The sequence below is a fragment of the Bombina bombina genome, chromosome 1 (assembly GCF_027579735.1).
Source record: "Bombina bombina isolate aBomBom1 chromosome 1, aBomBom1.pri, whole genome shotgun sequence".
NCBI lineage: Eukaryota > Metazoa > Chordata > Amphibia > Anura > Bombinatoridae > Bombina > Bombina bombina.
The window spans coordinates 193,052,385-193,077,168 of record NC_069499.1 but is presented as its reverse complement, the minus strand read 5'-3'; the positions used below and the strand labels follow the sequence as shown (position 1 = coordinate 193,077,168).

Below are 24,784 nucleotides of genomic sequence, written 5' to 3'. Positions count from 1 at the left end.
ATTAAAAGATCCTAAACAAATTCCTCAGAGTTCCGTCATTCAAGATGGAAACTATTCGAACCATTTTACCCATGATCCAAGAGGGTCATTACATGACCACAGTGGACTTAAAGGATGCCTACCTTCACATTCCGATTCACAAGAATCATCATCAGTTCCTGAGGTTTGCCTTTCTAGACAGGCATTACCAATTTGTAGCTCTTCCATTCGGGTTGGCTACAGCCCCAAGAATTTGTACAAAGGTTCTGGGCTCACTTCTGGCGGTCCTAAGACCGCGAGGCATAGCGGTGGCTCCTTACCTGGACGATATCCTGATAAAGGCGTCAAGCTTTCAAATTGCCAAATCTCATACAGAGATAGTTCTGGCATTCCTGAGGTCGCATGGGTGGAAAGTGAACGAAGAAAAGAGTTCTCTATCTCCTCTCACGAGGGTTTCCTTCCTAGGGACTCTAATAGATTCTGTAGAAATGAAAATTTACCTGACGGAGTCCAGGTTATCAAAACTTCTAAATGCTTGCCGTGTTCTTCACTCCATTCCGCGCCCCACGGTGGCTCAGTGCATGGAAGTAATCGGCTTAATGGTAGCGGCGATGGACATAGTGCCATTCGCGCGCCTGCATCTCAGACCGCTGCAATTATGCATGCTCAGTCAGTGGAATGGGGATTACACAGATTTGTCCCCTCTACTAAATCTGGATCAGGAAACCAGAGATTCTCTTCTCTGGTGGTTATCTCGGGCCCATTTGTCCAAGGGTATGACCTTTCGCAGACCAGATTGGACAATTGTAACAACAGATGCCAGCCTTCTAGGTTGGGGTGCAGTCTGGAACTCCCTGAAGGCTCAGGGTTCATGGACTCAGGAGGAGAAACTCCTCCCAATAAATATTCTGGAGTTAAGAGCAATATTCAATGCTCTTCTGGCTTGGCCTCAGCTAGCAACACTGAGGTTCATCAGATTTCAGTCGGACAACATTATGGGCACAGACTCACTCTTGCCACCTGTAAGCGATCCATATCCCAGGTGTAGAGAACTGGGAGGCGGATTTTCTAAGTCGTCAGACTTTTCATCCAGGGGAATGGGAACTCCATCCGGAGGTGTTTGCTCAATTGGTTCTCCGTTGGGGCAAACCAGAATTGGATCTTATGGCGCCTCGCCAGAACGCCAAGCTTCCTTGTTACGGATCCAGGTCCAGGGACCCAGAAGCGGCACTGATAGATGCTCTAGCAGCGCCTTGGTTCTTCAACCTGGCTTATGTGTTACCACCGTTTCCTCTGCTCCCTCGTCTGATTGCCAAAATCAAACAGGAAAGAGTAATCTGTGATATTGATAGCGCCTGCGTGGCCACGCAGGACCTGGTATGCAGACCTAGTGGACATGTCATCCTTTCCACCATGGACTCTGCCTCTGAGACAAGACCTTCTAATACAGGGTCCTTTCAATCATCCGAATCTACTTTCTCTGAGACTGACTGCATGGAGATTGAACGCTTGATCCTATCAAAGCGTGGCTTCTCCGAGTCAGTAATTGATACCTTAATACAGGCACGAAAGCCTGTCACCAGGTGTGAATCCAAGAATTACTCATGGAGTAGGGTTAGGATTCCTAGGATATTGTCCTTCCTCCAAGAAAGTTTGGACAAAGGATTATCAGCTAGTTCTTTAAAGGGACAGATTTCTGCTCTGTCTATTCTTTTAGACAAGCGTCTGGCAGAAGTTCCAGACGTTCAGGCATTTTGTCAGGCTTTAGTTAGAATTAAGCCTGTGTTTAAACCTGTTGCTCCTCCATGGAGCTTAAACTTGGTTCTTAAAGTTCTTCAAGGGGTTCCGTTTGAACCCCTTCATTCTATTGATATCAAACTTCTTTCATGGAAAGTTCTTTTTCTGATGGCTATTTCCTCGGCTCGAAGAGTCTCAGAGTTATCTGCCTTACATTGTGATTCTCCTTATCTGATCTTTCATTCAGATAAAGTTGTTCTGCGTACAAAACCTGGGTTTTTACCTAAGGTGGTTTCTAACAAGAATATCAATCAAGAGATTGTTGTTCCATCATTATGTCCTAATCCTTCTTCAAAGAAGGAACGTCTTTTGCAGAATCTAGACGTAGTCCGTGCCTTGAAGTTTTACTTACAGGCTACTAAAGATTTTCGCCAAACATCTAACCTGTTTGTTGTTTACTCTGGACAGAGGAGAGGTCAGAAGGCCTTGGCAACCTCTCTTTCTTTTTGGCTTCGGAGTATAATCCGTTTAGCCTATGAGACTGCTGGACAGCAGCCTCCTGAAAGGATTACAGCTCATTCTACTAGAGCTGTGGCTTCCACCTGGGCCTTTAAAAATGAGGCCTCTGTTCAACAGATTTGCAAGGCTGCAACTTGGTCTTCCCTTCATACTTTTTCCAAATTTTCCAAATATGATACTTTTGCTTCTTCGGAGGCTGTTTTTGGAAGAAAGGTTCTACAGGCAGTGGTTCCTTCCGTTTAAGTTCCTGCCTTGTCCCTCCCATCATCCGTGTACTTTAGCTTTGGTATTGGTATCCCACAAGTAATGGATGATCCGTGGACTGGATACACTTAACAAGAGAAAACATAATTTATGCTTACCTGATAAATTTATTTCTCTTGTAGTGTATCCAGTCCACGGCCCGCCCTGTCCTTTTCAGGCAGGTCTAAATTTTAATTTAACTACAGTCACCACTGCACCCTATGGTTTCTCCTTTCTCGGCTTGTTTCGGTCGAATGACTGGATATGGCAGTGAGGGGAGGAGCTATATAGCAGCTCTGCTGTGGGTGATCCTCTTGCAACTTCCTGTTGGGAAGGAGAATATCCCACAAGTAATGGATGATCCGTGGACTGGATACACTACAAGAGAAATAAATTTATCAGGTAAGCATAAATTATGTTTTTATTTTAGTAATGGCAGACTTTCTGCCAGTACTTAAAGGGACACTGAACCCAATTTTTTTCTTTTTTTTTTATTCATATAGAGCAAGCAATTTTAAGCAACTTTCTAATTTACTCCTATTATCAATTTTTCTTCGTTCTCTTGCTTTCTTTATTTGAAAAAGAATACATCTAAGCTAAGGAGCCAGCCAATTTATGGTTCAGTACTATGGACAGCACTTGTTTATTGGTGCTGTCCAATCAGCAAGGACAACCCAGGTTGTTTACCAAAAATGGGCCGGCATCTAAACTTAAATTCTTGCTTTTCAAATATAGATACCAAGAGAATAAAGAAAATTTGACAATAGTAGTAAATTAGAAAGATGCTTAAAATTGCATGCTCTATATGAATCATGAAAGAAAAAAATTGGGTACAGTGTCCCTTTAAGATGGCGGGGACAATTGTGGGGTGGGGGAGGGATGAGAGCTGTCGAATTTGGCTGTGAAATGGTGGCATTAAATATATCAATATGGGCCTAGATCAATACTTTTGGATGTCTTCTAAAAAAAATATATACATGTCAAGGGATATTCAGGGATTCCTGAAAGATATCAGTGTTCCAATATAACTAGCGCTAATTTTGAAAAAAAAAAAAGTGGTTTGGAAATAGCAAAGTGCTACTTGTATTTATTGTCCTATAACTTGCAAAAAAAGCAAAGAACATGTAAACATTGGGTATTTCTAAACTCAGGACAAAATTTAGAAACTATTTAGCATGGGTGTTTTTTGGTGGTTGTAGATGTGCAACAGATTTTGTTGGTCAAAGTTAGAAAAAGTGATTTTTTTCCAATTTTTCCTCATATTTGATCATTTTCTTTATAGTAAATTATAAGATATGATGAAAATAATGGTATGTTTATAAAGTCCATTTAATGGCGAGAAAAACAGTATATAATTACTGGGTACAGTAAATGAGTAAATGAAAAGAGGACAATTACAGCTAAACACAAACACTGCAAAAAACAGAATTTATGCTTACCTGATAAATTACTTTCTCCAACGGTGTGTCCGGTCCACGGCGTCATCCTTACTTGTGGGATATTCTCTTCCCCAACAGGAAATGGCAAAGAGCCCAGCAAAGCTGGTCACATGATCCCTCCTAGGCTCCGCCTTCCCCAGTCATTCGACCGACGTAAAGGAGGAATATGCATAGGAGAAATCATATGATACCGTGGTGACTGTAGTTAGAAAAAATAATTCATCAGACCTGATTAAAAAACCAGGGCGGGCCCTGGACCGGACACACCGTTGGAGAAAGTAATTTATCAGGTAAGCATAAATTCTGTTTTCTCCAACATAGGTGTGTCCGGTCCACGGCGTCATCCTTACTTGTGGGAACCAATACCAAAGCTTTAGGACACGGATGATGGGAGGGAGCAAATCAGGTCACCTAGATGGAAGGCACCACGGCTTGCAAAACCTTTCTCCCAAAAATAGCCTCCGAAGAAGCAAAAGTATCAAATTTGTAAAATTTGGTAAAAGTGTGCAGTGAAGACCAAGTCGCTGCCTTACATATCTGATCAACAGAAGCCTCGTTCTTGAAGGCCCATGTGGAAGCCACAGCCCTAGTGGAGTGAGCTGTGATTCTTTCAGGAGGCTGCCGTCCGGCAGTCTCATAAGCCAATCGGATGATGCTTTTAAGCCAAAAAGAGAGAGAGGTAGAAGTTGCTTTTTGACCTCTCCTTTTACCAGAATAAACAACAAACAAGGAAGATGTTTGTCTGAAATCCTTTGTAGCCTCTAAATAGAATTTTAGAGCACGAACTACATCCAAATTGTGCAACAAACGTTCCTTCTTTGAAACTGGATTCGGACACAAAGAAGGCACAACTATCTCCTGGTTAATATTTTTGTTAGAAACAACTTTCGGAAGAAAACCAGGTTTAGTACGCAAAACCACCTTATCTGCATGGAACACCAGATAAGGAGGAGAACACTGCAGAGCAGATAACTCTGAAACTCTTCTAGCAGAAGAGATTGCAACCAAAAACAAAACTTTCCAAGATAATAACTTAATATCTACGGAATGTAAGGGTTCAAACGGAACCCCTTGAAGAACTGAAAGAACTAAATTGAGACTCCAAGGAGGAGTCAAAGGTTTGTAAACAGGCTTGATTCTAACCAGAGCCTGAACAAAAGCTTGAACATCTGGCACAGCCGCCAGCTTTTTGTGAAGTAAAACAGATAAAGCAGAAATCTGTCCCTTCAAAGAACTTGCAGATAATCCTTACTCCAAACCCTCTTGTAGAAAGGATAGAATCTTAGGAATTTTTATCTTGTTCCATGGGAATCCTTTAGATTCGCACCAACAGATATATTTTTTCCATATTTTATGGTAAATTTTTCTAGTTACAGGCTTTCTAGCCTGAATAAGAGTATCAATGACAGAATCTGAGAACCCACGCTTTGATAAAATCAAGCGTTCAATCTCCAAGCAGTCAGTTGGAGTGAGGCCAGATTCGGATGTTCGAACGGACCTTGAACAAGAAGGTCCCGTCTCAAAGGTAGCTTCCATGGTGGAGCCGATGACATATTCACCAGGTCTGCATACCAAGTTCTGCGTGGCCACGCAGGAGCTATCAAGATCACCGAAGCCCTCTCCTGATTGATCCTGGCTACCAGCCTGGGAATAAGAGGAAACGGTGGGAATACATAAGCTAGGTTGAAGGTCCAGGGCGCTACTAGTGCATCTACTAGAGTCGCCTTGGGATCCCTGGATCTGGACCCGTAGCAAGGAACCTTGAAGTTCTGACGAGACGCCATCAGATCCATGTCTGGAATGCCCCATAATTGAGTTATTTGGGCAAAGATTTCCGGATGGAGTTCCCACTCCCCCGGATGAAATGTCTGACGACTCAGAAAATCCGCTTCCCAATTTTCCACTCCTGGGATGTGGATTGCAGACAAGTGGCAGGAGTGAATCTCCGCCCATTGAATTATTTTGGTCACTTCTTCCATCGCCAGGGAACTCCTTGTTCCCCCCTGATGGTTGATATATGCAACAGTCGTCATGTTGTCTGATTGAAACCTTATGAATTTGGCCTTTGCCAGTTGAGGCCAAGCCTTGAGAGCATTGAATATCGCTCTCAGTTCCAGAATGTTTATCGGGAGAAGAGATTCTTCCCGAGACCATAGACCCTGAGCTTTCAGGGGTTCCCAGACCGCGCCCCAGCCCACCAGACTGGCGTCGGTCGTGACAATGACCCACTCTGGTCTGCGGAAGCTCATCCCTTGTGACAGGTTGTCCAGGGTCAGCCACCAACGGAGTGAATCTCTGGTCCTCTGATCTACTTGGATCGTCGGAGACAAGTCTGTATAATCCCCATTCCACTGTCTGAGCATGCACAGTTGTAATGGTCTTAGATGAATTTGCGCAAAAGGAACTATGTCCATTGCCGCAACCATCAAACCTATTACTTCCATGCACTGCGCTATGGAAGGAAGAAGAACAGAATGAAGTACTTGACAAGAGCTTAGAAGTTTTGATTTTCTGGCCTCTGTCAGAAAAATCTTCATTTCTAAGGAGTCTATTATTGTTCCCAAGAAGGGAACTCTTGTTGACGGGAATAGAGAACTTTTTTCTACGTTCACTTTCCACCCGTGAGATCTGAGAAAGGCTAGGACAATGTCCGTATGAGCCTTTGCTTGTGGCAGAGACGACGCTTGAATCAGTATGTCGTCCAAGTAAGGTACTACTGCAATGCCCCTTGGCCTTAGCACCGCTAGAAGGGACCCTAGTACCTTTGTGAAAATTCTTGGAGCAGTGGCTAATCCGAATGGAAGAGCCACAAACTGGTAATGCTTGTCCAGAAAGGCGAACCTTAGGAACCGATGATGTTCCTTGTGGATAGGAATATGTAGATACGCATCCTTTAAATCCACCGTGGTCATGAATTGACCTTCCTGGATGGTAGGAAGAATTGTCCGAATGGTTTCCATTTTGAACGATGGAACCCTGAGAAATTTGTTTAGGATCTTGAGATCCAAAATTGGCCTGAATGTTCCCTCTTTTTTGGGAACTATGAACAGATTGGAGTAAAACCCCATCCCTTGTTCTCCTAATGGAACAGGATGAATCACTCCCATTTTTAACAGGTCTCCTACACAATGTAAGAATGCCTGTCTTTTTATTTGTTCTGAAGACAATTGAGACCTGTGGAACCTTCCCCTTGGGGGTAGTTCCTTGAATTCCAGGAGGTAACCTTGAGAAACTATTTCTAGCGCCCAAGGATCCTGAACATCTCTTGCCCAAGCCTGAGCGAAGAGAGAGAGTCTGCCCCCCACCAGATCAGGTCCCGGATCGGGGGCCAACATCTCATGCTGTCTTAGTAGCGGTAGCAGGCTTCTTGGCCTGCTTACCTTTGTTCCAGCCTTGCATCGGTCTCCAGGCTGGCTTGGTTTGAGAAGAATTACCCTCTTGCTTAGAGGATGTAGAATTTGAGGCTGGTCCGTTTCTGCGAAAGGGACGAAAATGTGGTTTATTTTTAGCCTTAAAAGACCTATCCTGAGGAAGGGCGTGGCCCTTTCCCCCAGTGATATCTGAAATAATCTCTTTCAAGTCAGGGCCAAACAGCGTTTTCCCCCTGAAAGGGATGTTAAGCAATTTGTTCTTGGAGGACACATCCGCTGACCAAGACTTTAGCCAAAGCGCTCGGCGCGCCACAATAGCAAAACCTGAATTTTTTCGCCGCTAATCTAGCTAATTGCAAAGTGGCGTCTAAGGTAAAAGAGTTAGCCAATTTAAGTGCTTGAACTCTGTCCATAACCTCCTCATAAGAAGATTCTTTATTGAGCGACTTTTCTAGTTCTTCGAACCAGAAACACGCTGCTGTAGTGACAGGAACAATGCATGAAATTGGTTGTAGAAGGTAACCTTGCTGAACAAACATCTTTTTAAGCAAACCCTCTAATTTTTTTATCCATAGGATCTTTGAAAGCACAACTATCTTCTATAGGGATAGTAGTGCGTTTGTTTAGAGTAGAAACCGCTCCCTCGACCTTGGGGACTGTCTGCCATAAGTCCTTCCTGGGGTCGACCATAGGAAATAATTTCTTAAATATAGGGGGAGGGACAAAAGGTATGCCGGGCCTTTCCCATTCTTTATTTACAATGTCCGCCACCCGCTTGGGTATAGGAAAAGCTTCGGGGGGCACCGGGACCTCTAGGAACTTGTCCATCTTACATAATTTCTCTGGAATGACCAAATTGTCACAATCATCCAGAGTAGATAACACCTCCTTAAGCAGAGCGCGGAGATGTTCCAATTTAAATTTGAATGTAATAACGTCAGGTTCAGCTTGTTGAGAAATTTTTCCTGAATCTGAAATTTCTCCCTCAGACAAAACCTCCCTGGCCCCTTCAGACTGGTGTAAGGGCATGTCAGAACCATTATCATCAGCGTCCTCATGCTCTTCAGTATCTAAAACAGAGCAGTCGCGCTTTCGCTGATAAGTGGGCATTTTGGCTAAAATGTTTTTAATAGAATTATCCATTACAGCCGTTAATTGTTGCATAGTAAGGAGGATTGGCGCACTAGATGAACTAGGGACCTCCTGAGTGGGCAAGACTGGTGTAGACATAGAAGGAGATGATGCAGTACCATGCTTACTCCCCTCACTTAAGGAATCATTTTGGGCAACATTATTATCAGTGGCATCATTGTCCCTACTTTGTTTGTCACATTCATCACATATATTTAAATGGAGAGGAACCTTGGCTTCCGAACATACAGAACATCGTCTATCTGATGGTTCAAACATGTTAATAGGCATAAACTTGATAACAAAGCACAAAAAACGTTTAAAAATAAAACCGTTACTGTCACTTTAAATTTTAAACTGAACACACTTTATTACTGAATATGTGAAAAAGTATGAAGGAATTGTTCAAAATTCACCAAAATTTCACCACAGTGTCTTAAAGCCTTAAAAGTATTGCACACCAAATTTGAAAGCTTTAACTCTTAAAATAACGGAACCGGAGCCGTTTTTACATTTAACCCCTATACAGTCCCTGGTATCTGCTTTGCTGAGACCCAACCAAGCCCAGAGGGGAATAAGATACCAAATGACGCCTTCAATAAGCTTTTTCAGTGGATCTGAGCTCCTCACACATGCATCTGCATGCCTTGCTTCTCAAAAACAACTGCGCATTAGTGGCGCGAAAATGAGGCTCTGCCTATGACTAGGAAAGGCCCCCAGTGAAAAAGGTGTCCAATACAGTGCCTGCCGTTTTTTTTAAACACAATTCCCAAGATTAAAATAACTCTTCAAAGTTATAAACCATTAAATATGCTTATAAAGTAATCGTTTTAGCCCAGAAAAATGTCTACCAGTCTTTAAAGCCCTTGTGAAGCCCTTTATTCTTATATTTAAAACTAAGAAAATGGCTTACCGGATCCCATAGGGAAAATGACAGCTTCCAGCATTACCAAGTCTTGTTAGAAATGTGTCATACCTCAAGCAGCAAAGTCTGCCCACTGTTTCCCCCAACTGAAGTTACTTCATCTCAACAGTCCTGTGTGGAAACAGCCATCGATTTTAGTAACGGTTGCTAAAATCATCTTCCTCTTACAAACAGAAATCTTCATCTCTTTTCTGTTTCAAAGTAAATAGTACATACCAGCACTATTTTAAAATAACAAACTCTTGATAGAAGAATAAAACTACATTTAAACACCAAAAAACTCTAAGCCATCTCCGTGGAGATGTTGCCTGTGCAACGGCAAAGAGAATGACTGGGGAAGGCGGAGCCTAGGAGGGATCATGTGACCAGCTTTGCTGGGCTCTTTGCCATTTCCTGTTGGGGAAGAGAATATCCCACAAGTAAGGATGACGCCGTGGACCGGACACACCTATGTTGGAGAAATGTAAAAATAGCCTTGGTCCCAAACGGACAGAAAATTGAAAAGTGCTGTGGTCATTAGGGGTTAAATGGATATTACTACCCATATGCTATATCACTTGAACATGATGCAGCATATCTGTAAAAAGGGTTACAAAATTAAATCAAATATTTTCATCTTACCAAAGTAAGCGTTTTGTTAGCAGTTACCCTGCTACTTTTTTCTGTGGTGTATGCAACAACTATCGGCATCATCTGTACTGACTTCACACTTTTGTTGTGGATGAGATTTGGCCATTGAAAAACAATTGCAACAAACAAGGTGATCATCTGTTCTAATAATCTGTTACAAATATGTTAATTTATTGACTGAAGAATGCACAGATAATTGTATTGCAACATAAAATATTTATTTATATTAAAAGAAACAACTACTTTGTAATCCACATTTTATTTGGCCTGCATTTCCTGTAATTTTACTCTGAGATGTGTAGGATACAGAAACACTGCAACAATCTACACTGTGATTGACTGATCAGTGCAGGAGCTAATTTAAATATATTGCTATCTGGCCCAATTAAACAAGATAAACAGTTCTTAGAAAGAGAATGGAGATTTTGCTAACACATAATCTGAAACCATTTATTATGCACACAAATCTTGAGAAGTGCTTAAATGACTTTAAAATGTTCCTTCTTTAATTATCTATAAAAAGACAAACAAAAGGGTCATAAGGGCAACAACTTCCAAAACATAAAATGGTTTCTTTACCTTAGCGATTTCAAGGGAAGCCAATTCTACTGCCTTCTGTGCCAGTGTTAATAAATTGGCTTCCTGGGATATCCTGCGTCTTCTTCGTGTTGTCTGAATCACTCCTCCTGTGATAGCGCCACCTGCAGTCTCATTTTGCTCAGTCACAATGTGTGCCTCCTGCATTCTGCCATTTTGATGCATTGAAGCTTTTTCTAGTTCTGCGTGGCTTCCATAGTTGCTTTCTTGAGTAGCCACCTGAGCCTCCCTCTGTAGATGAGCATATCCACTCTTGTACTGTTCATGGGTTTCTGCTGGATGTTGCATTGCAGGCTCATATGAATGCTGCACATATGGGTTAGTCCTCCGTTCCACCACATTAGTAGTCTGGCTGACCTCTGAGGGAGGTACTGGAGGGAGCCCTTCTTTGGAAAGTCTACGCGAGCGCCTTGGTAATGGTATCTGTGTTTTAGGCAGCACAGGCTGCTGGTTCTGCTCTGCATAAGCCTTCATGTATTCCTCCGTCGTATGAGCAAGCTGTGACTGGCTCATCCCGTGCATATTTTGCTGTGCTACCCCATGAGACTGGCTCATTGCAACTGCTTGCTGAATGTTATAAGCCGTTTGCTGTTGCGGCTGCTGCGCAGGATAGAAATTCTCAAACACTTGCATTTGAGGTAGAGCTGTCTGCTGTTTCTGTTGATTTGCGTAAGCAACATTTGACGGTGCTTCAGGAAAAACATGGAAAAGTGCCGGTTTCTGATGCCCGAATGCCATCTGAAAAGGCTGCAAAGACAGGTGCTGATTTTGCTGCTGCTGCTGTTGTTGTTGTTGCTGCTGCTGAGCTTGAAAAAGAGAGTTTAGATGGGCCTGCTGCCGGGCAAATGTATGCTGCCCCAGATGAGCTTTCTGAGACATCATTTGCTGGATAGCATCACCGTACATGTCTAACTGAGACATTCCTACCCCCTTGTCCTGATTCCTCTTTATGGTCTCATGGGGATTGTAATAGGAAGGCATTGTGACCCCATATCCGCCTGCATTTCGAGTCCATATACCTGCAGGCTGCGATTGCCAAGAGGCATCAGTCCTTTCTGGTAAACTCCACTTGCCAGGAACTTGATGCTGATTCATCCTCATTGTGTCAGCTATGGCCTGTGTGTACATAGCAGAATTCAACATGTTGGAAGGCGCAGAAGTAAAACTGTCCGATTTGGAAAAGTCTGAAGCCTGGGAGCTTGGCAACCTACCCGTCGCGTCATAAAACTGTTGCTCTTTTAACTGAGGCTCTTTGTTTGACACCTGAAGGCCTTGTGGTTCATTAAAAAAACGAATCTTTTTTCCTGTCCTTTTATGTGAAGCCTTCTGCTGAGGCTGCTGATTCATGGTAATCAAGACTCATACAAACACGGAGATCTCTCCACGTTGAAAAAACAAATGGTCAAAAACAATAAATAAATAAGAGATGAGATTACAAATGAGGACAGAAGGAGATAGATACAAAATATGCTGATGCCGTCTTCTGACTCATGACCCTGGGATATGTAAATCTGGAAGACAAAAAAAAAAGAAAATGATAACATGCACAAATTACGAAATTCTGATGATTACAGTTATTTATGTATCATACTTTAAATGATGCATAGAAAACTATTTTTTTTAATTTTAATTTGGGATTGTAGCCAATATAGCAAGATAACAAGATATCTATTTTTGTCCCACCTGGGATTCCAGACTTCTATACTGCTGCATATAAATGTACTGCAGCCCTCTTTAGAAAAGGGGTTACTCTTATGAGGAAGCAGCTATAGGACAAAATTCACTAAGCTGTCTCTCAAGCTTCATCAGTTTCTATATTACTCTATGCAGCTAATTCAGTAAGCTCACACTCATCTCAGCTGCATAAGAACAGGTGGAGAGACCATTTATTAATTTAAAGAAAACTGAAACCATCAGATATGATACGCTACACTTTCATTACAGCTTTCTGCGCAAATGAACATAGAATAGCATATTTGCTATTCTGCATTTAGAACAGATTGTTTTGAACAGTACCATAAATTCTTGAAACATAGGCAGTCTATTGGTCTGACACATTTTGATATACTGCTTGTTTTAAATCTATTTCTAACTTGAAAATGATATATTGTGTAATTTGCTGGCAATAAAGTCTTTAAAACAGCAGTAGGTGTCTGTTCACTCTGAAACAGGAAATATATTTAACAATATCCTATTTTGTAAATACAAGACAAACATTCTATTTTACCCAATATAACACCTGCTCTCCACCTCCAATACTCTCTACCCCTTAAAATCTAATTCTTTACAAGTAATCATTGAGTTTAAAGAGTTTTCTTTTTGTCTAAATATGGCGTAAAAAGGTAGATGTGCAAAAATGTCAACTTAGTAATTCATTAATGAAAGGAATCATGAAAAAGGCCACAATTTGTGCTAGTATTTGCCTTATTTCAGCAACAGATATATATATATATATATATATATATATATATATATATATATATATTTAAAAAGAAAGTGCAGCACACTAACAGCTGTATTTGCACAAGTATGCACTTTTGTTCTAATAAATGCAGTGCAGGAACAAAGCAAATTCACCAAACTGTTGCTATTTTCGGGATTTGCTTCACTAATGAATCACTAAAAATTGTACCACGTCTAATAAAAAGTGTCATAAGACACTAGAGGAATTGGGGGCCACATAAAACAGAGCCCATTAGTGTTCAGAGAGAATGACAGAGCACTGCAGGAAAATTGCTGCACTGCAAGAGAATTGGAATATTTCTAGACTTCATATAGTGCTATGAAATAAAAAGGTCTCTCACAGGACAACTGTGAAATGTAGTTTTGAAGGTACAAAAGACAGCAGCGTTCACACATGACAATGAGCTCATAGCTTATTTTGGTGTTCTCATAATCTTCAAAGCTCATGTAAAATTAATGAAGCATTCGTGAGCTGAATTCATTCACAATTAAAGCATGATATAAAGGGACAGTCTACACGAGAATATTTGTTTTAAAAGATAGATAAATCCCTTTATTACTCATTCCCTAGTTTTGCACAACCAACACCGTTATATAAATACACTTTTTACCTCTGTGATTATCTTGTATCTAAGCCTCTGCAAACTGCCTGCTTATCTCAGTTGTTCTGACAGACTTGCATTTTCGCTAATCAGTGCTGGCTCCTAGGAGCTCCACATGCATGAGCACAGTGTTATCTATATGCAACACATGAACTAACTCCCTCTAGTAGTGAAAAACTGTCAAAATGCCCTGCGATGAGAGGCGGCCTTCAAAGGCTTAGAAATTAGCATATGAACCTCTTAGGTTTAGCTTTCAACTAAGAATACCAAGAAAACAAAGCAAAATTGGTGATAGATGTAAATTTGAAAATTGATTAAAATGACATGCCCTATCTGATTAATGAAAGTTTGTTTTGGACTAGACTGTCCCTTTAAATCCTTATTCAAACAAACTGATTCAAAAGTGCAGTACAGTTCCTAATTATCTGGATAAAATAAAATCAATTAAGGGAATGAGACTCAGTACGGTCTGTACTGCAGAATAAAATGTATGCTGACTATATTTAAAATCCCAGGTCACAGTGGGTTCTTGTACAATGATGATAGAACATTTGGGTGCTCCATGTTATTTTCAATAGGAGCTTCCCATATGGGTACTACATGAGGAGTCTCGATTTTGCTTACTGGGGATCTAAATTACATGTTTTTTCGGAAGATAGAAAATACGTATCCTACCTTAAAAACATGATTAGAGCTTCTAAGAAACACGTAAAAGGACCACTCAATGCAGTAGAATTGCATAATTACCAAGTGCATAATGAAAAGACAATGATTTCACACCTACTCTGAATTTCAAATAAAGCAGATTTTTTTCTGACAAATTTATTCTCTCTCCCATTTTCCAGCCCTCTGTATCATGTGACAAACTTCAGCCAATTGCAGACTAGTATATGTACATGCACCCTATGAGCTTGTGCACATGCTCAGTAAGATCATGTTCCCCAGAAAGGGTGAATATAAAATAAATAAAAAAAACATACATTATGCTTACCTGATAAATTCCTTTTCTTCTGATGGAAAGAGTCCACAGCTGCATTTATTACTTTTGGGAATTAAGAACCTGGCCACCAGGAGGAGGTAAAGACACCCAGCCAAAGGCTTAAATACTCCTCCCACTTACCTCATCCCCCAGTCATTCTGCCGAGAAACAAGGAACAGTAGAAGAAATATCAGGGTGAAAGGTGTCAGAAGAATAATAAAATTACGGGCGGGGAGCTGTGGAGTCTTTCCATCAGAAGAAAAGGAAATTATCAGGCAAGCATAATTTATGTTTTTCTACTTAAATGGAAAGAGTCCACAGCTGCATTCATTACTTTTGGGAAAACAATACCCAAGCAAGCTATAGAGGACACTAAATGCCAAGACGGGAGGGTACAATAGGCAGCCCTTACTGAGGGCACCAGGCCTGAACCTCTACCCAATAAAAAAACGCAAACGGACTCGACTGAGCCAACATTCCTCCAGGAGACACCGTCGCCCAACAGACGGTCCCCCACAAATGGAGACACCAGCCGAAACCCTCAAGGGGACAAGGCAAAGGAGTACCAAGGAAAACGAAAGGCACCCTAATACAAAAAAGAACACCTCCAAGAATGAGCCCAGCTCACAGAGACCCAAAGGGGCTCAAACAGGGGGGAGGCCACGCCTATATCAAGCGAAACCCGGGATAAGACCGGGCACAGAGACAGAAAAGAGGTCTCTCCAACATCCTGCAAGCACAGAATACAACTGAAGAGGCAAAGTTCTTCCAGTGTCTGACCATAGAATACCAAAGCATTCGCCATGAAAAGTGTGTAATACACCCAGGAGAAAAACCCCAAGTTTGAGAACACAGAGTCTATAACATGACGACACAGAGGGTACTTGCGAGAAGGAAGAAGCAGTCAAGCAAGAAACAAACAGCAAAAGCAACCCCCAGACAGAAGGCACGCTACAGGCAACCTAAGTCGCCGGACCTACACACAGGTCCCTAAAAAGGGGAACACAAAACCTCAAGCAGAGGCACAGCCAACCCATTTGCCTGCAGAGCAGGGAATCCACAGGGACCCTGGCAAGCTGACCAGGGGAATGCAACCCTAAGGCGCACCAGAAATTGGACATCCAGCGCCAGCAGCGGGATATGAACCAACAACCCTAGAGGCGCAAAGCCACACAGCTAACCACCAGATGACATGGGTTATTTTGTGGCAAAGAGTAAAAAATACTCTGAAAACCTGGCCAACCATGACCAGGTTAGGTAGATTGACCAAGGACATAGCCCAAGTTCCCACTACCGTGGAACACCCCGACCAGCCCTGAGATCCAAGACTCCTAAACCACCAAGACTGGGTCAGGAGGAAGGCCAAGAGAAGCTACAGCAACCGTTAAGTTTCAGGGAGAAAAACAGGTCCGGGCACCTAATAGTTCAGGCAAACCTTACCCTAGAACTAAACACCCCAGCTGGCCAAAATGCCAGACACAAGGGATATGGATGCATATCAAGAGAATCCGGATAGCAGAGAACTCGAAGGCCCCGACCAAAGGAAGGAACCACCCCTAGCTAAAGTCCAACGCTCCAAGGAGCAAGGCTAGAAGTTGTATGAAGATACTTCTCAGAGTCTCAGGACAACCAAGGGACACCTCAAGGTCATAAAAATTCTACTAGCAGGACTAGTCTCCCTATCACTTCCGCACAAGCAGAGGACACAAGGAAGAGAAAGGCACTAAGCCTACCCAGCTCCGGAAAACCCTGAGCTAAACAAAGTCCCCGCAGGGAACAAACAACACCAGGTAACACAGATCCCTAAAAGAAGATCCAACTCACCCGGAGACAATGGGAGAAGACCCAAAGGTCTCTTATAACTCAGACAAACAGTAAATGTCAAAGAGTAAGAGATGTATCTAAATACACTATAAACAGCTTACGCATACACCTGCAAGGTGTCAAGAGCTGCAACTGGTTTCAAACTGAAAACCTTCCGCATGCTAGACAGCTATCCTGTACAAGCTGTTGGATCAAGCCCAAAAGGACAAATCCAGAGGCCTAAAAATGAAGGCCAAACCGATCAAATGCGGTAAGGGGCGTTAAGCCCTCCAACCCTCCACCACATGGGGGAGGAAAACTCTAAGTTCTGATTAAATCAGATATGACGACGCAGCAGAAAAACTCCCCTGCCCGTCCATCTATGACTGAAGGCTTTAAGGACTGAAACAATCCTTCCCGCCTCACGAACCCACAAGGTCCTCTCGAATGCTTAGTTGAACAATGATAACCTGAGTACTCGGGCTTCTACCGAACCAGCCGAGCAGAACAGCGCCACGTGTCTGAAAAGCCGCAAGACCGAACAAACCCGACAGGACCAGCCTGCACCTAGGGTCCTAACCTGAAGTTGCAAAAATCCTCCCTCATAGGAGAAAAAACTGAAAACAGACATTTTTAACATGTCTAAAACAACTTCCAAAGAAGTAATAAAGAGTATCAAACCCAAATGGATCCCGAAGGAAACAAAAACAAATAAGACATTCCATCGGATATAAATAAAATATAAGGCAACCCGGAGGTTAACTCCCAAAAAGACACAGGTCTACCCGCAGGACCAGCCAAACGGAGCCCTATCTTTCAAAAACTGGGAAAGATCTCAAACAAGTGACAATCAGGAGATTACTTCATCTCCACATGTCTAATGAGGTGCACCATTCGAATTAGCAGACTGAAAATCCCCGTATCTGTTAACGATAGGGTCATTCAATAATCGAAAAACATGTCTGATCAATACGCAAAGGCGCACAATCCTGTAACGAAAGGCACAACACTCAGGGACAGTAACACCCACGGGGAACTGTAGAGGCCCATCCCAAGGTGGAAGGCCCGGGACAATAGGGCACAAGCACATTCTCAAAGAAACGTCTGGACTCTGCAGATGAACAATCGCCAACATTGTGTGGCACCGAAAACGTGCTGCAACCTCCGGGGGGGGGAACACGCCAACCTGCATGGAGGAATCAGAAACTGGGTTACCCGCATGTGTAGAAGTATGAATTGGTAGGGAACTCGCCTCTCGGAGGACAGGACACCCAGAGCCGGATGGCTCAGCAGTCCCCTTGATTCCCCGGGCCCGAGGAACAAGGTGTACTTAAATGGCATACGGAACAAAACTGGTTGACATGTGTCAACGAGGCCAATCTGAATTCGTCGCCGGACACATAATCTGAAATCAAAATAGTTTCGGTATCAGAATCCTCTGTAACTGAATCTGAAATTAGCACACAGTCTTAGCATCAGAATCCTCCATAACTGGATAGAGGAAATATCAATATGGACTAAAGTATGAAAACAAAAACGGCACCTGACACCCAAAATGGCTGGGGCACCATCTCCTATGACCAGACCCCTGTGGACTAGAATATCTCCTTCCCATATGATCAGGAATGCAGAAATTTGGAACGGAACGAAATCACGCCCGAACCCAAAGTGAACCGAACAGTCAAAAAAGTGTGCCAACCTAAAGGCTGCGTCACTTCCAAAGGCCTCAAAGTTCCAACCACGAGCCCATAAACATCACACATAAGCTGGTTGAATCACATAACAAACGTGATTATAAACTGTTCAATAACCCCCCTCAGGAGATATTAACCCTCGATTCCAAGATACTAACAGAGACTCACTGAGACCCTTATGTTATATAGTTCCCGCAAAGGTGTGTTACCTCTTGGGAAAACATTCACATTACAGTACATTGACGATAAAGTAAAATGAAACAATCTTATCGGAATCAACGCCGTGGAACAGGAACACAGCCTTTCAAGTGTGACGAATAGTAGCATCGCCTCTGCCATGGACTTGAGAGAAGAAAGCCGGGGCACTCGCCACCTCCTATGACCCGGACTACAAGAAACAGCTTTCGTCTCCTCCGAACACAGCTCGAGAAAGAGGAAGTTACGAGGCCACACCCTGTCGCATGGAATGCCATGCAGGACCGCCTCTGCACTGAGCGAGAAACGCGCCAAAAAGCCTGCCTCAAACTCTCTCTAACTGTTCCACATTGACAGAGCCTCATCTCACATAAGTGCAACAAAAAACACAATACACATTATTATGTATATTAGAGCTGAAACAACTAATCGTCATAATCGATTATGAAAATAGTTGTCAACGAATCTCATAATCGATTAATCGATTAGTTGGTTTGCAATTAGTTGGTCTGTGCACAACACCAGCTGCTTCACTCCAATGAACTCCTGCATATGGTATTGTGTAGTTAGGTCCTTAGCCTAAAGGACGTCTACAGACGTCTACTTTTCACTTTTTCAGGACAGTATACGTTTACAACTACCCCATGCTTATGTGCAACCCAGATATAATAGTCATAATTTGGATTGTTTATATTAAATTTGTTGATTTGGAACTATGCTTTTCATGATATAGTGCGAAGCTTGTTGTTAACTCCCATCAATCTAGGGTCAAGGTGTAATTTAAATTGATGTGCACTATTAACTGTTTGCACAATTATTAGCGTATTGCTTGCTATTGCTGATTATATGTACTGTATAAATGTGTAAGGCTTTGTCCTGTTATTGATATACAGTCCTTAGCGCTTTTTATTTTGTTTTTCATTGTTTTTTTATATTTTTAATAAATTGTGATAATATGTACCAGATTCAACCTTTATAAGTATATATCCGTTATTTTTAGAGTGGACTAGATATTTCCCCTAACCTTATATAGCTGGTTATTTACCATTGCATATAGATATTCAAGATATTTTTATGTTAGAATGAAGTCAAGGGTTACTTTATTGAGAGGCCCCTTGCCAAGGTACAAAACACTTAGCATTGGTGAAGAGCTAACAAAGATAAATATCCCACTTTGGTGAAATTGGCAAAACCCTACTTATACACCTCAACAGCCTTTTCTCTGCTGCAGGAATTATAGCTGCAAACAGAAAACCAGACTTAGCCAGAAGCATGTGGACATGTTGAGATTTTTGCATTTCAATGCAAAGTTTCTGAAAGAGTGAATAACAGAATGTTATTAAGTGATAGTCTAACTCTTTCTAGTTCTACCTCTTTTCAAACAGTTTGTGGTTTTGTTTTGTTTCATTATAAAACTGTGCTCTGCTGCTTAAAAATTGAAGAAACAGTTGTGTTAATGTAAAGTTTTAGTCTGAAGTTTATATTTGTAACACTCATTATGTGGATTTTATTTAAAACATAGAAAACTATTATTGATTCTCTTTTTATCCGATTAGTCGATTAATCGAAAAAATTATCGGCCGATTAATCGATTATGAAAATAATCGTTAGTTGCAGCCCTAATGTATATTACAATCCCCCCTGTTCCATAACTCCCTTCCGAGGGAATTACCCTAGATTCTATACAGATAAAAGGAGTCACACTGTGACCCTGTCTTCTTGCGTTATCACATATATATAATGAAACGATCTTACCAGAATCAACGCCGTGGAACAGGAACACGGCCCTTCAAGTGTGACAGGTTAGTAGCGTCGCTCCTGACATGGACTTGAAAGAATATAAGCAGGCAGCGAAACTCGTCAACGATGATTGCTTAAGGAGCTGTTAATATGAGTCGGGATGGTTTCGCAGAAGAACTCCCCCTGCATCTCCGGACTCTTTCATCCAAGCCCTCACTGAGAGACTGACAGCACTACTTAAAACTCCTGTCCCATACCGAAGAGTACTACGGCCCATAAGAGACAAAAAACAAAAAAATTCTAACGTCTGCCAACCTCCTGGGACGAAAGGCAAAGAATGACTGGGGGATGAGGGGAGTGGGAGGAGTATTTAAGCCTTTGGCTGGGGTGTCTTTGCCTCCTCCTGGTGGCCAGGTTCTTATTTCCCAAAAGTAATGAATGCAGCTGTGGACTCTTTCCATTTAAGAAGAAAAAAATCTACAAAATGTGATAATGGAAGTAAATTGGAAAGTGTCTTAAAACTGCATACTCTAGCTGAATCATAAAAGTTTATTTTGACTTAAAGGGGCACGAAACTCAATTTTTTTCTTTCATGATTTAGAAAGAACGTGCTATTTTAAACAACTTTCTAATTAACTTCTATTGTCTAATTTGCTTCATTCTCTTGATATCCTTTGCTGAAAAGCATATGCTTTGCTGAAAAGCATATGCTCAGTAGCTGCTGATTGGTGGCTGCACATAGATGCCTCGTGTGATTGACCCACCCATGTGCATTGCTAATTCTTCAACAAAGGATATTTTAAAAATGAAGCAAATTAGATAATGGAAGTAAATTGGAATGCTGTTCAAAATTGTATTCTCTATCTGAATCATGAAAGTAAAATGTTGGGTTTAGTGTTCCTTTAAGTGTACCTTTAAGGAATCCAAATGCCTCCTGTGCTTTCCACTTCACTTCAGATGCCAGCTTCCATGCAGTATTCTTGTATAGGCACTAGACTGGCTGCAGGCAAGCTCACAGCCAATCAAGGGACAATAAAACATTACTAATGGTTCAGCATCGCTTTTAGTGATTTCCAAATGAGCAAAGTTGGTGTTTTCAAGCTGATAAGAATTATTACCTTTAGAAACTCCATTTTAAACCCACAGTAAAATAAATAAGGTTTTTTTTGTATCTTTAAAGGGATACAAAAGTAAAAATGTAAATGGGCAGGGGTACATTTCAATTTTAAAAGAGAAGCATTTTTGCAATTTACTTCCATTAGCAAAAACAATACTTCTAGTAAAAGTAATTACTGTTTCGGCAGCATATTCACATATGCTGTGAGAGCTTGTGCACCAGTATTCAAACACTACTCAGAGTCAGCAGCCTAGAAGTAGAACTTTTTTTCACTTTCTGCAATGAGATTTTTTTAGTGACATTTTTTTTCTGCAGGTCATTTTGAAATTCAATTAGGCAGTTACACTAGAGAACCAACTAAATTACTTGTTGGTTAACTGGAGAATAACTCATTTTCTTAAAGTTTTATAATATATTGCAGCAGCTGAAAATTGCATTGCAAAATTAGCTGCAGAGGAAAAAAAATACATTTTAAGTTTTTAAAATGTCTCTTGAATAAATGGGTTTCCTTTGCTCTTGGTCTAACAGCATATAATTATAAGGTGAAATATAGTGATAAAAAGGTGCATTGTTAACAAGAACATCTTGCATTCAGTAGTCACAGCTTTGCAGACTGCAAAAGACTAAGGGTGGGGTTGAAAAATCCCAATCAATACGCTGCCCCAATTTGACTGCTATCTTCAAACAGCACATCACGCTGGCTGCACTGTATTAAGGAAAACGTATACAGTGCAGTCAGAGCACAGCGCTGTTTGAAAAAAAAAACAGCCTGATGTCGAACAGTACAGCAAAGTTAAAGCACTTTCTGCACATATGCTGAATTTTCTGCAATGACATCTCAGATCACAGCATGTTTTGCCTTGGGGGTCAGCAGTGGCTTATAGGACACAAATTAAGTCTTCACAGGCACAGTACAAACCACCAGCAGCTCTCTGAACTTAGATACCAGTGATTGGGGCCTCACAGCATATGTGTATATGCCACTAAAAATCAGTAATAACTTTACTAGAAGCATTTTTGCTAAGGGAAGTGTATTGCAAAAATGCTTCCATTTAAGTTTTGACATTTCTATCCCTTTAAAGGGACATACAAAGTACAAAAACTATGCTCTACATAACATTATATTATTGTACTATTGTTTGTATATAATCCTTTTGCAGGATTGCAGCACAGTTAAAGTCAACTCCAGAGCAGCAATGCACTACTGGGATCTAGCTGAACACATCTGGTGAGCCAATGATAAAGGTATATATGTGTGTGGCCAGCAGCTAGCTCCCAGTAGAGGATTACTGCTCCTGAGTCTACCTAGATATGTTTTTCAACTAAAGATACCAAGTGAACAAAATAAATTTGATCACAGAATTAAATTGATTCATGCCTTGACAAATTCCAGGACTTAGGATTTCTGTCTTTGCACATCATTTCCACAATAACAAGGTCGCTCCATAATGTGCTCTAATACAGCACTGACAGACATCCCTGACCGAGCATGTGATAGATATAAGCACAACAGTCAAAAACTCAATGCATTCTTAGAATTGTAAGCCATTTGTGAATCAGGTAGCCAGAACCAAGCACCCTATTTTTTTTAATAACAGGGTACAATCACCGCAATTTATAACTTCCTTTTAATAAGTATTTTCTTTCCTTTTTAATGTAATCTAAAGAAAAAGCTTTGTTGTTGTAGAACTACAAATGCAGATTTCTGATACTTGATGCCTTTATATAGATATGTTAAATTAATATAAAAGCTAGGAGCCTGAAATAATAATATACAAACAATGGTCTCCCCAACTCCTTATTTTTGCCAAGCTCTACATTATTGAAAGGACCATTAGAGTAGAGTAGATTATCATAATCGACAAACGCATGATAAAAAGACAATGCAATAGCACTTTGTCCGAAATTTTTTTTACTACTCATTTGAAGTTTAGAATAATTTCAAACAAATGTCTATTTCTACTCCTTCTGTATCATGTGACAGCCATCAGCTAATCACAAATGCATATACATATATGCTATGAATTCTTACACATGCTCAGTAGGAGCTGTGACTCAAATTATATTTATAAAAAAAAAAAAACTGAGCACATTTTGTCAACTAAAGTATAAATTGGAAAGTTGTTTAAAATTGCATGCTCTATCTGAATCACGAAAGATTAATTTTGACTTGAGTGTCCCTTTAAATCAGGGGTTGACAAATGTGTTTGAAATTTAGAATCTAGTAAGAATATTAAGGAGTTAGACTGGTATTTGTATATAGCTATATCTAGAATAACCCCCCCCCCCAAAAAAAAAATGAAGCCAAGGGGTTTGTAGAGTCCTGATTTAAATAAATATTAAAATAAGAAATGCAAATTAAGTACAAGTGGTATACAAGAATGAGCTGTTCATAGGCTTATAGGAATGTCTCCTATAGATCCATTGGCGGACAAGGACAAGCCTCAGCAAGCCTAGTGGGTTTTTCTTTTTCAAAGAAACAAAATAAATGGTTTTTTTTTTTGTTTTTTTTTGTTTTTTTTAAATACACTATTTTAGATTAAAGAAAAAATGTTGGGTGTCATGTCCCTTTAAGAGTCAAATTAGTCAAAGTATACTGGAAACCGCCACACACTGATTAGTAGCAAAAGGTGATAATATTGTGTTTTACAAATTTTACATTTGCCATTTTTTTATTATTATATACAAATCTAGAGAGATTATATAAATTAAGATAAAATATAGAGAGACGTGTCTGCTACCTAAAACATTTTCTCACTTATAATTATATCTTTAACCCCTGCAAAAGCGTTCATAACCGGAGCTGCAATGCATTGCCACTACTAGTGAGCCAATCAGGAATAGCATACACCCATGGCAACCAATCACCAAGCCATGATCACCACATGCCTATACAGGCGTTTAACCCCTTTGTAGGGGACATTTGTGTAATAATAAAATGATCTAATCAATCTAAGCATTTGATTGTTGTGACTTGAGGTGCCATATAAATATGACAAGCACTGATATAAAGCACCAGTCAGAGAGATTGTCTTGGATCCTTGCCACATTCTGACACGGGTAGATATTTTGTTGGGCACTGTAGTAGCATAAGGCATTTTGTACAGATTTGTATGGTTAAAAATTAGGCTACTTTTGGGGGGCCATCTAACTTTCTTTAATATGTGAGAAGCTCCTCCTGCCAGCAAAAAAAACGTTTTGCTAAAGCACTAACCTAGGGCACCTTGCCTATTATAATACGTAGCAAAAAATGAAATAAACACACAGAACATTTTGTACTCATTAGAATTATTCTGTTTCTATGGAGACCATATAAAAAGTGTATTTAGATGCTCTAGTTTGCTTTGCAGAAGCCCTGTCAGACCCAGCTAATACAAATAAAATTACAAAAACAAATACTTATAATGTTATTTGAAATGCCGTCCCACATTTCATTGATCGGCACAGACTATTTTCATGCATAGACACAGCATTGATCTACGATGCACTGAGTGGCAAACACTGTGAAGATTGCTCGTAACCAACACCCTCTTTATACAACGGGGTGAGCCGGTTTGACTGTGTAAGGTGCTTGTACAATTGTCTGATACTGGGTGAGGCCCGGTTTCCCATTAAACTGG

The 24,784-nt window shown here is 40.9% G+C and overlaps 1 protein-coding gene across 3 annotated transcripts in view; it reads right to left on the bottom strand.

The window, feature by feature from the left end:
* The window catches only part of MIDEAS (mitotic deacetylase associated SANT domain protein), a 233,592-nt gene that overhangs the window by 78,947 nt on the left and 129,861 nt on the right, over nucleotides 1–24,784 (bottom strand). For all 3 annotated transcript variants that reach the window (XR_008400071.1, XR_008400072.1, XM_053697805.1), the window contains exon 2: nucleotides 10,554–12,082. Coding sequence is in view for 1 of the 3 variants with exons in the window: in XM_053697805.1 (XP_053553780.1) it covers nucleotides 10,554–11,918 (1,365 nt within the window). In the remaining 2 variants the exon portion in view is untranslated. The remainder of the gene's footprint in view (nucleotides 1–10,553; nucleotides 12,083–24,784) is intronic.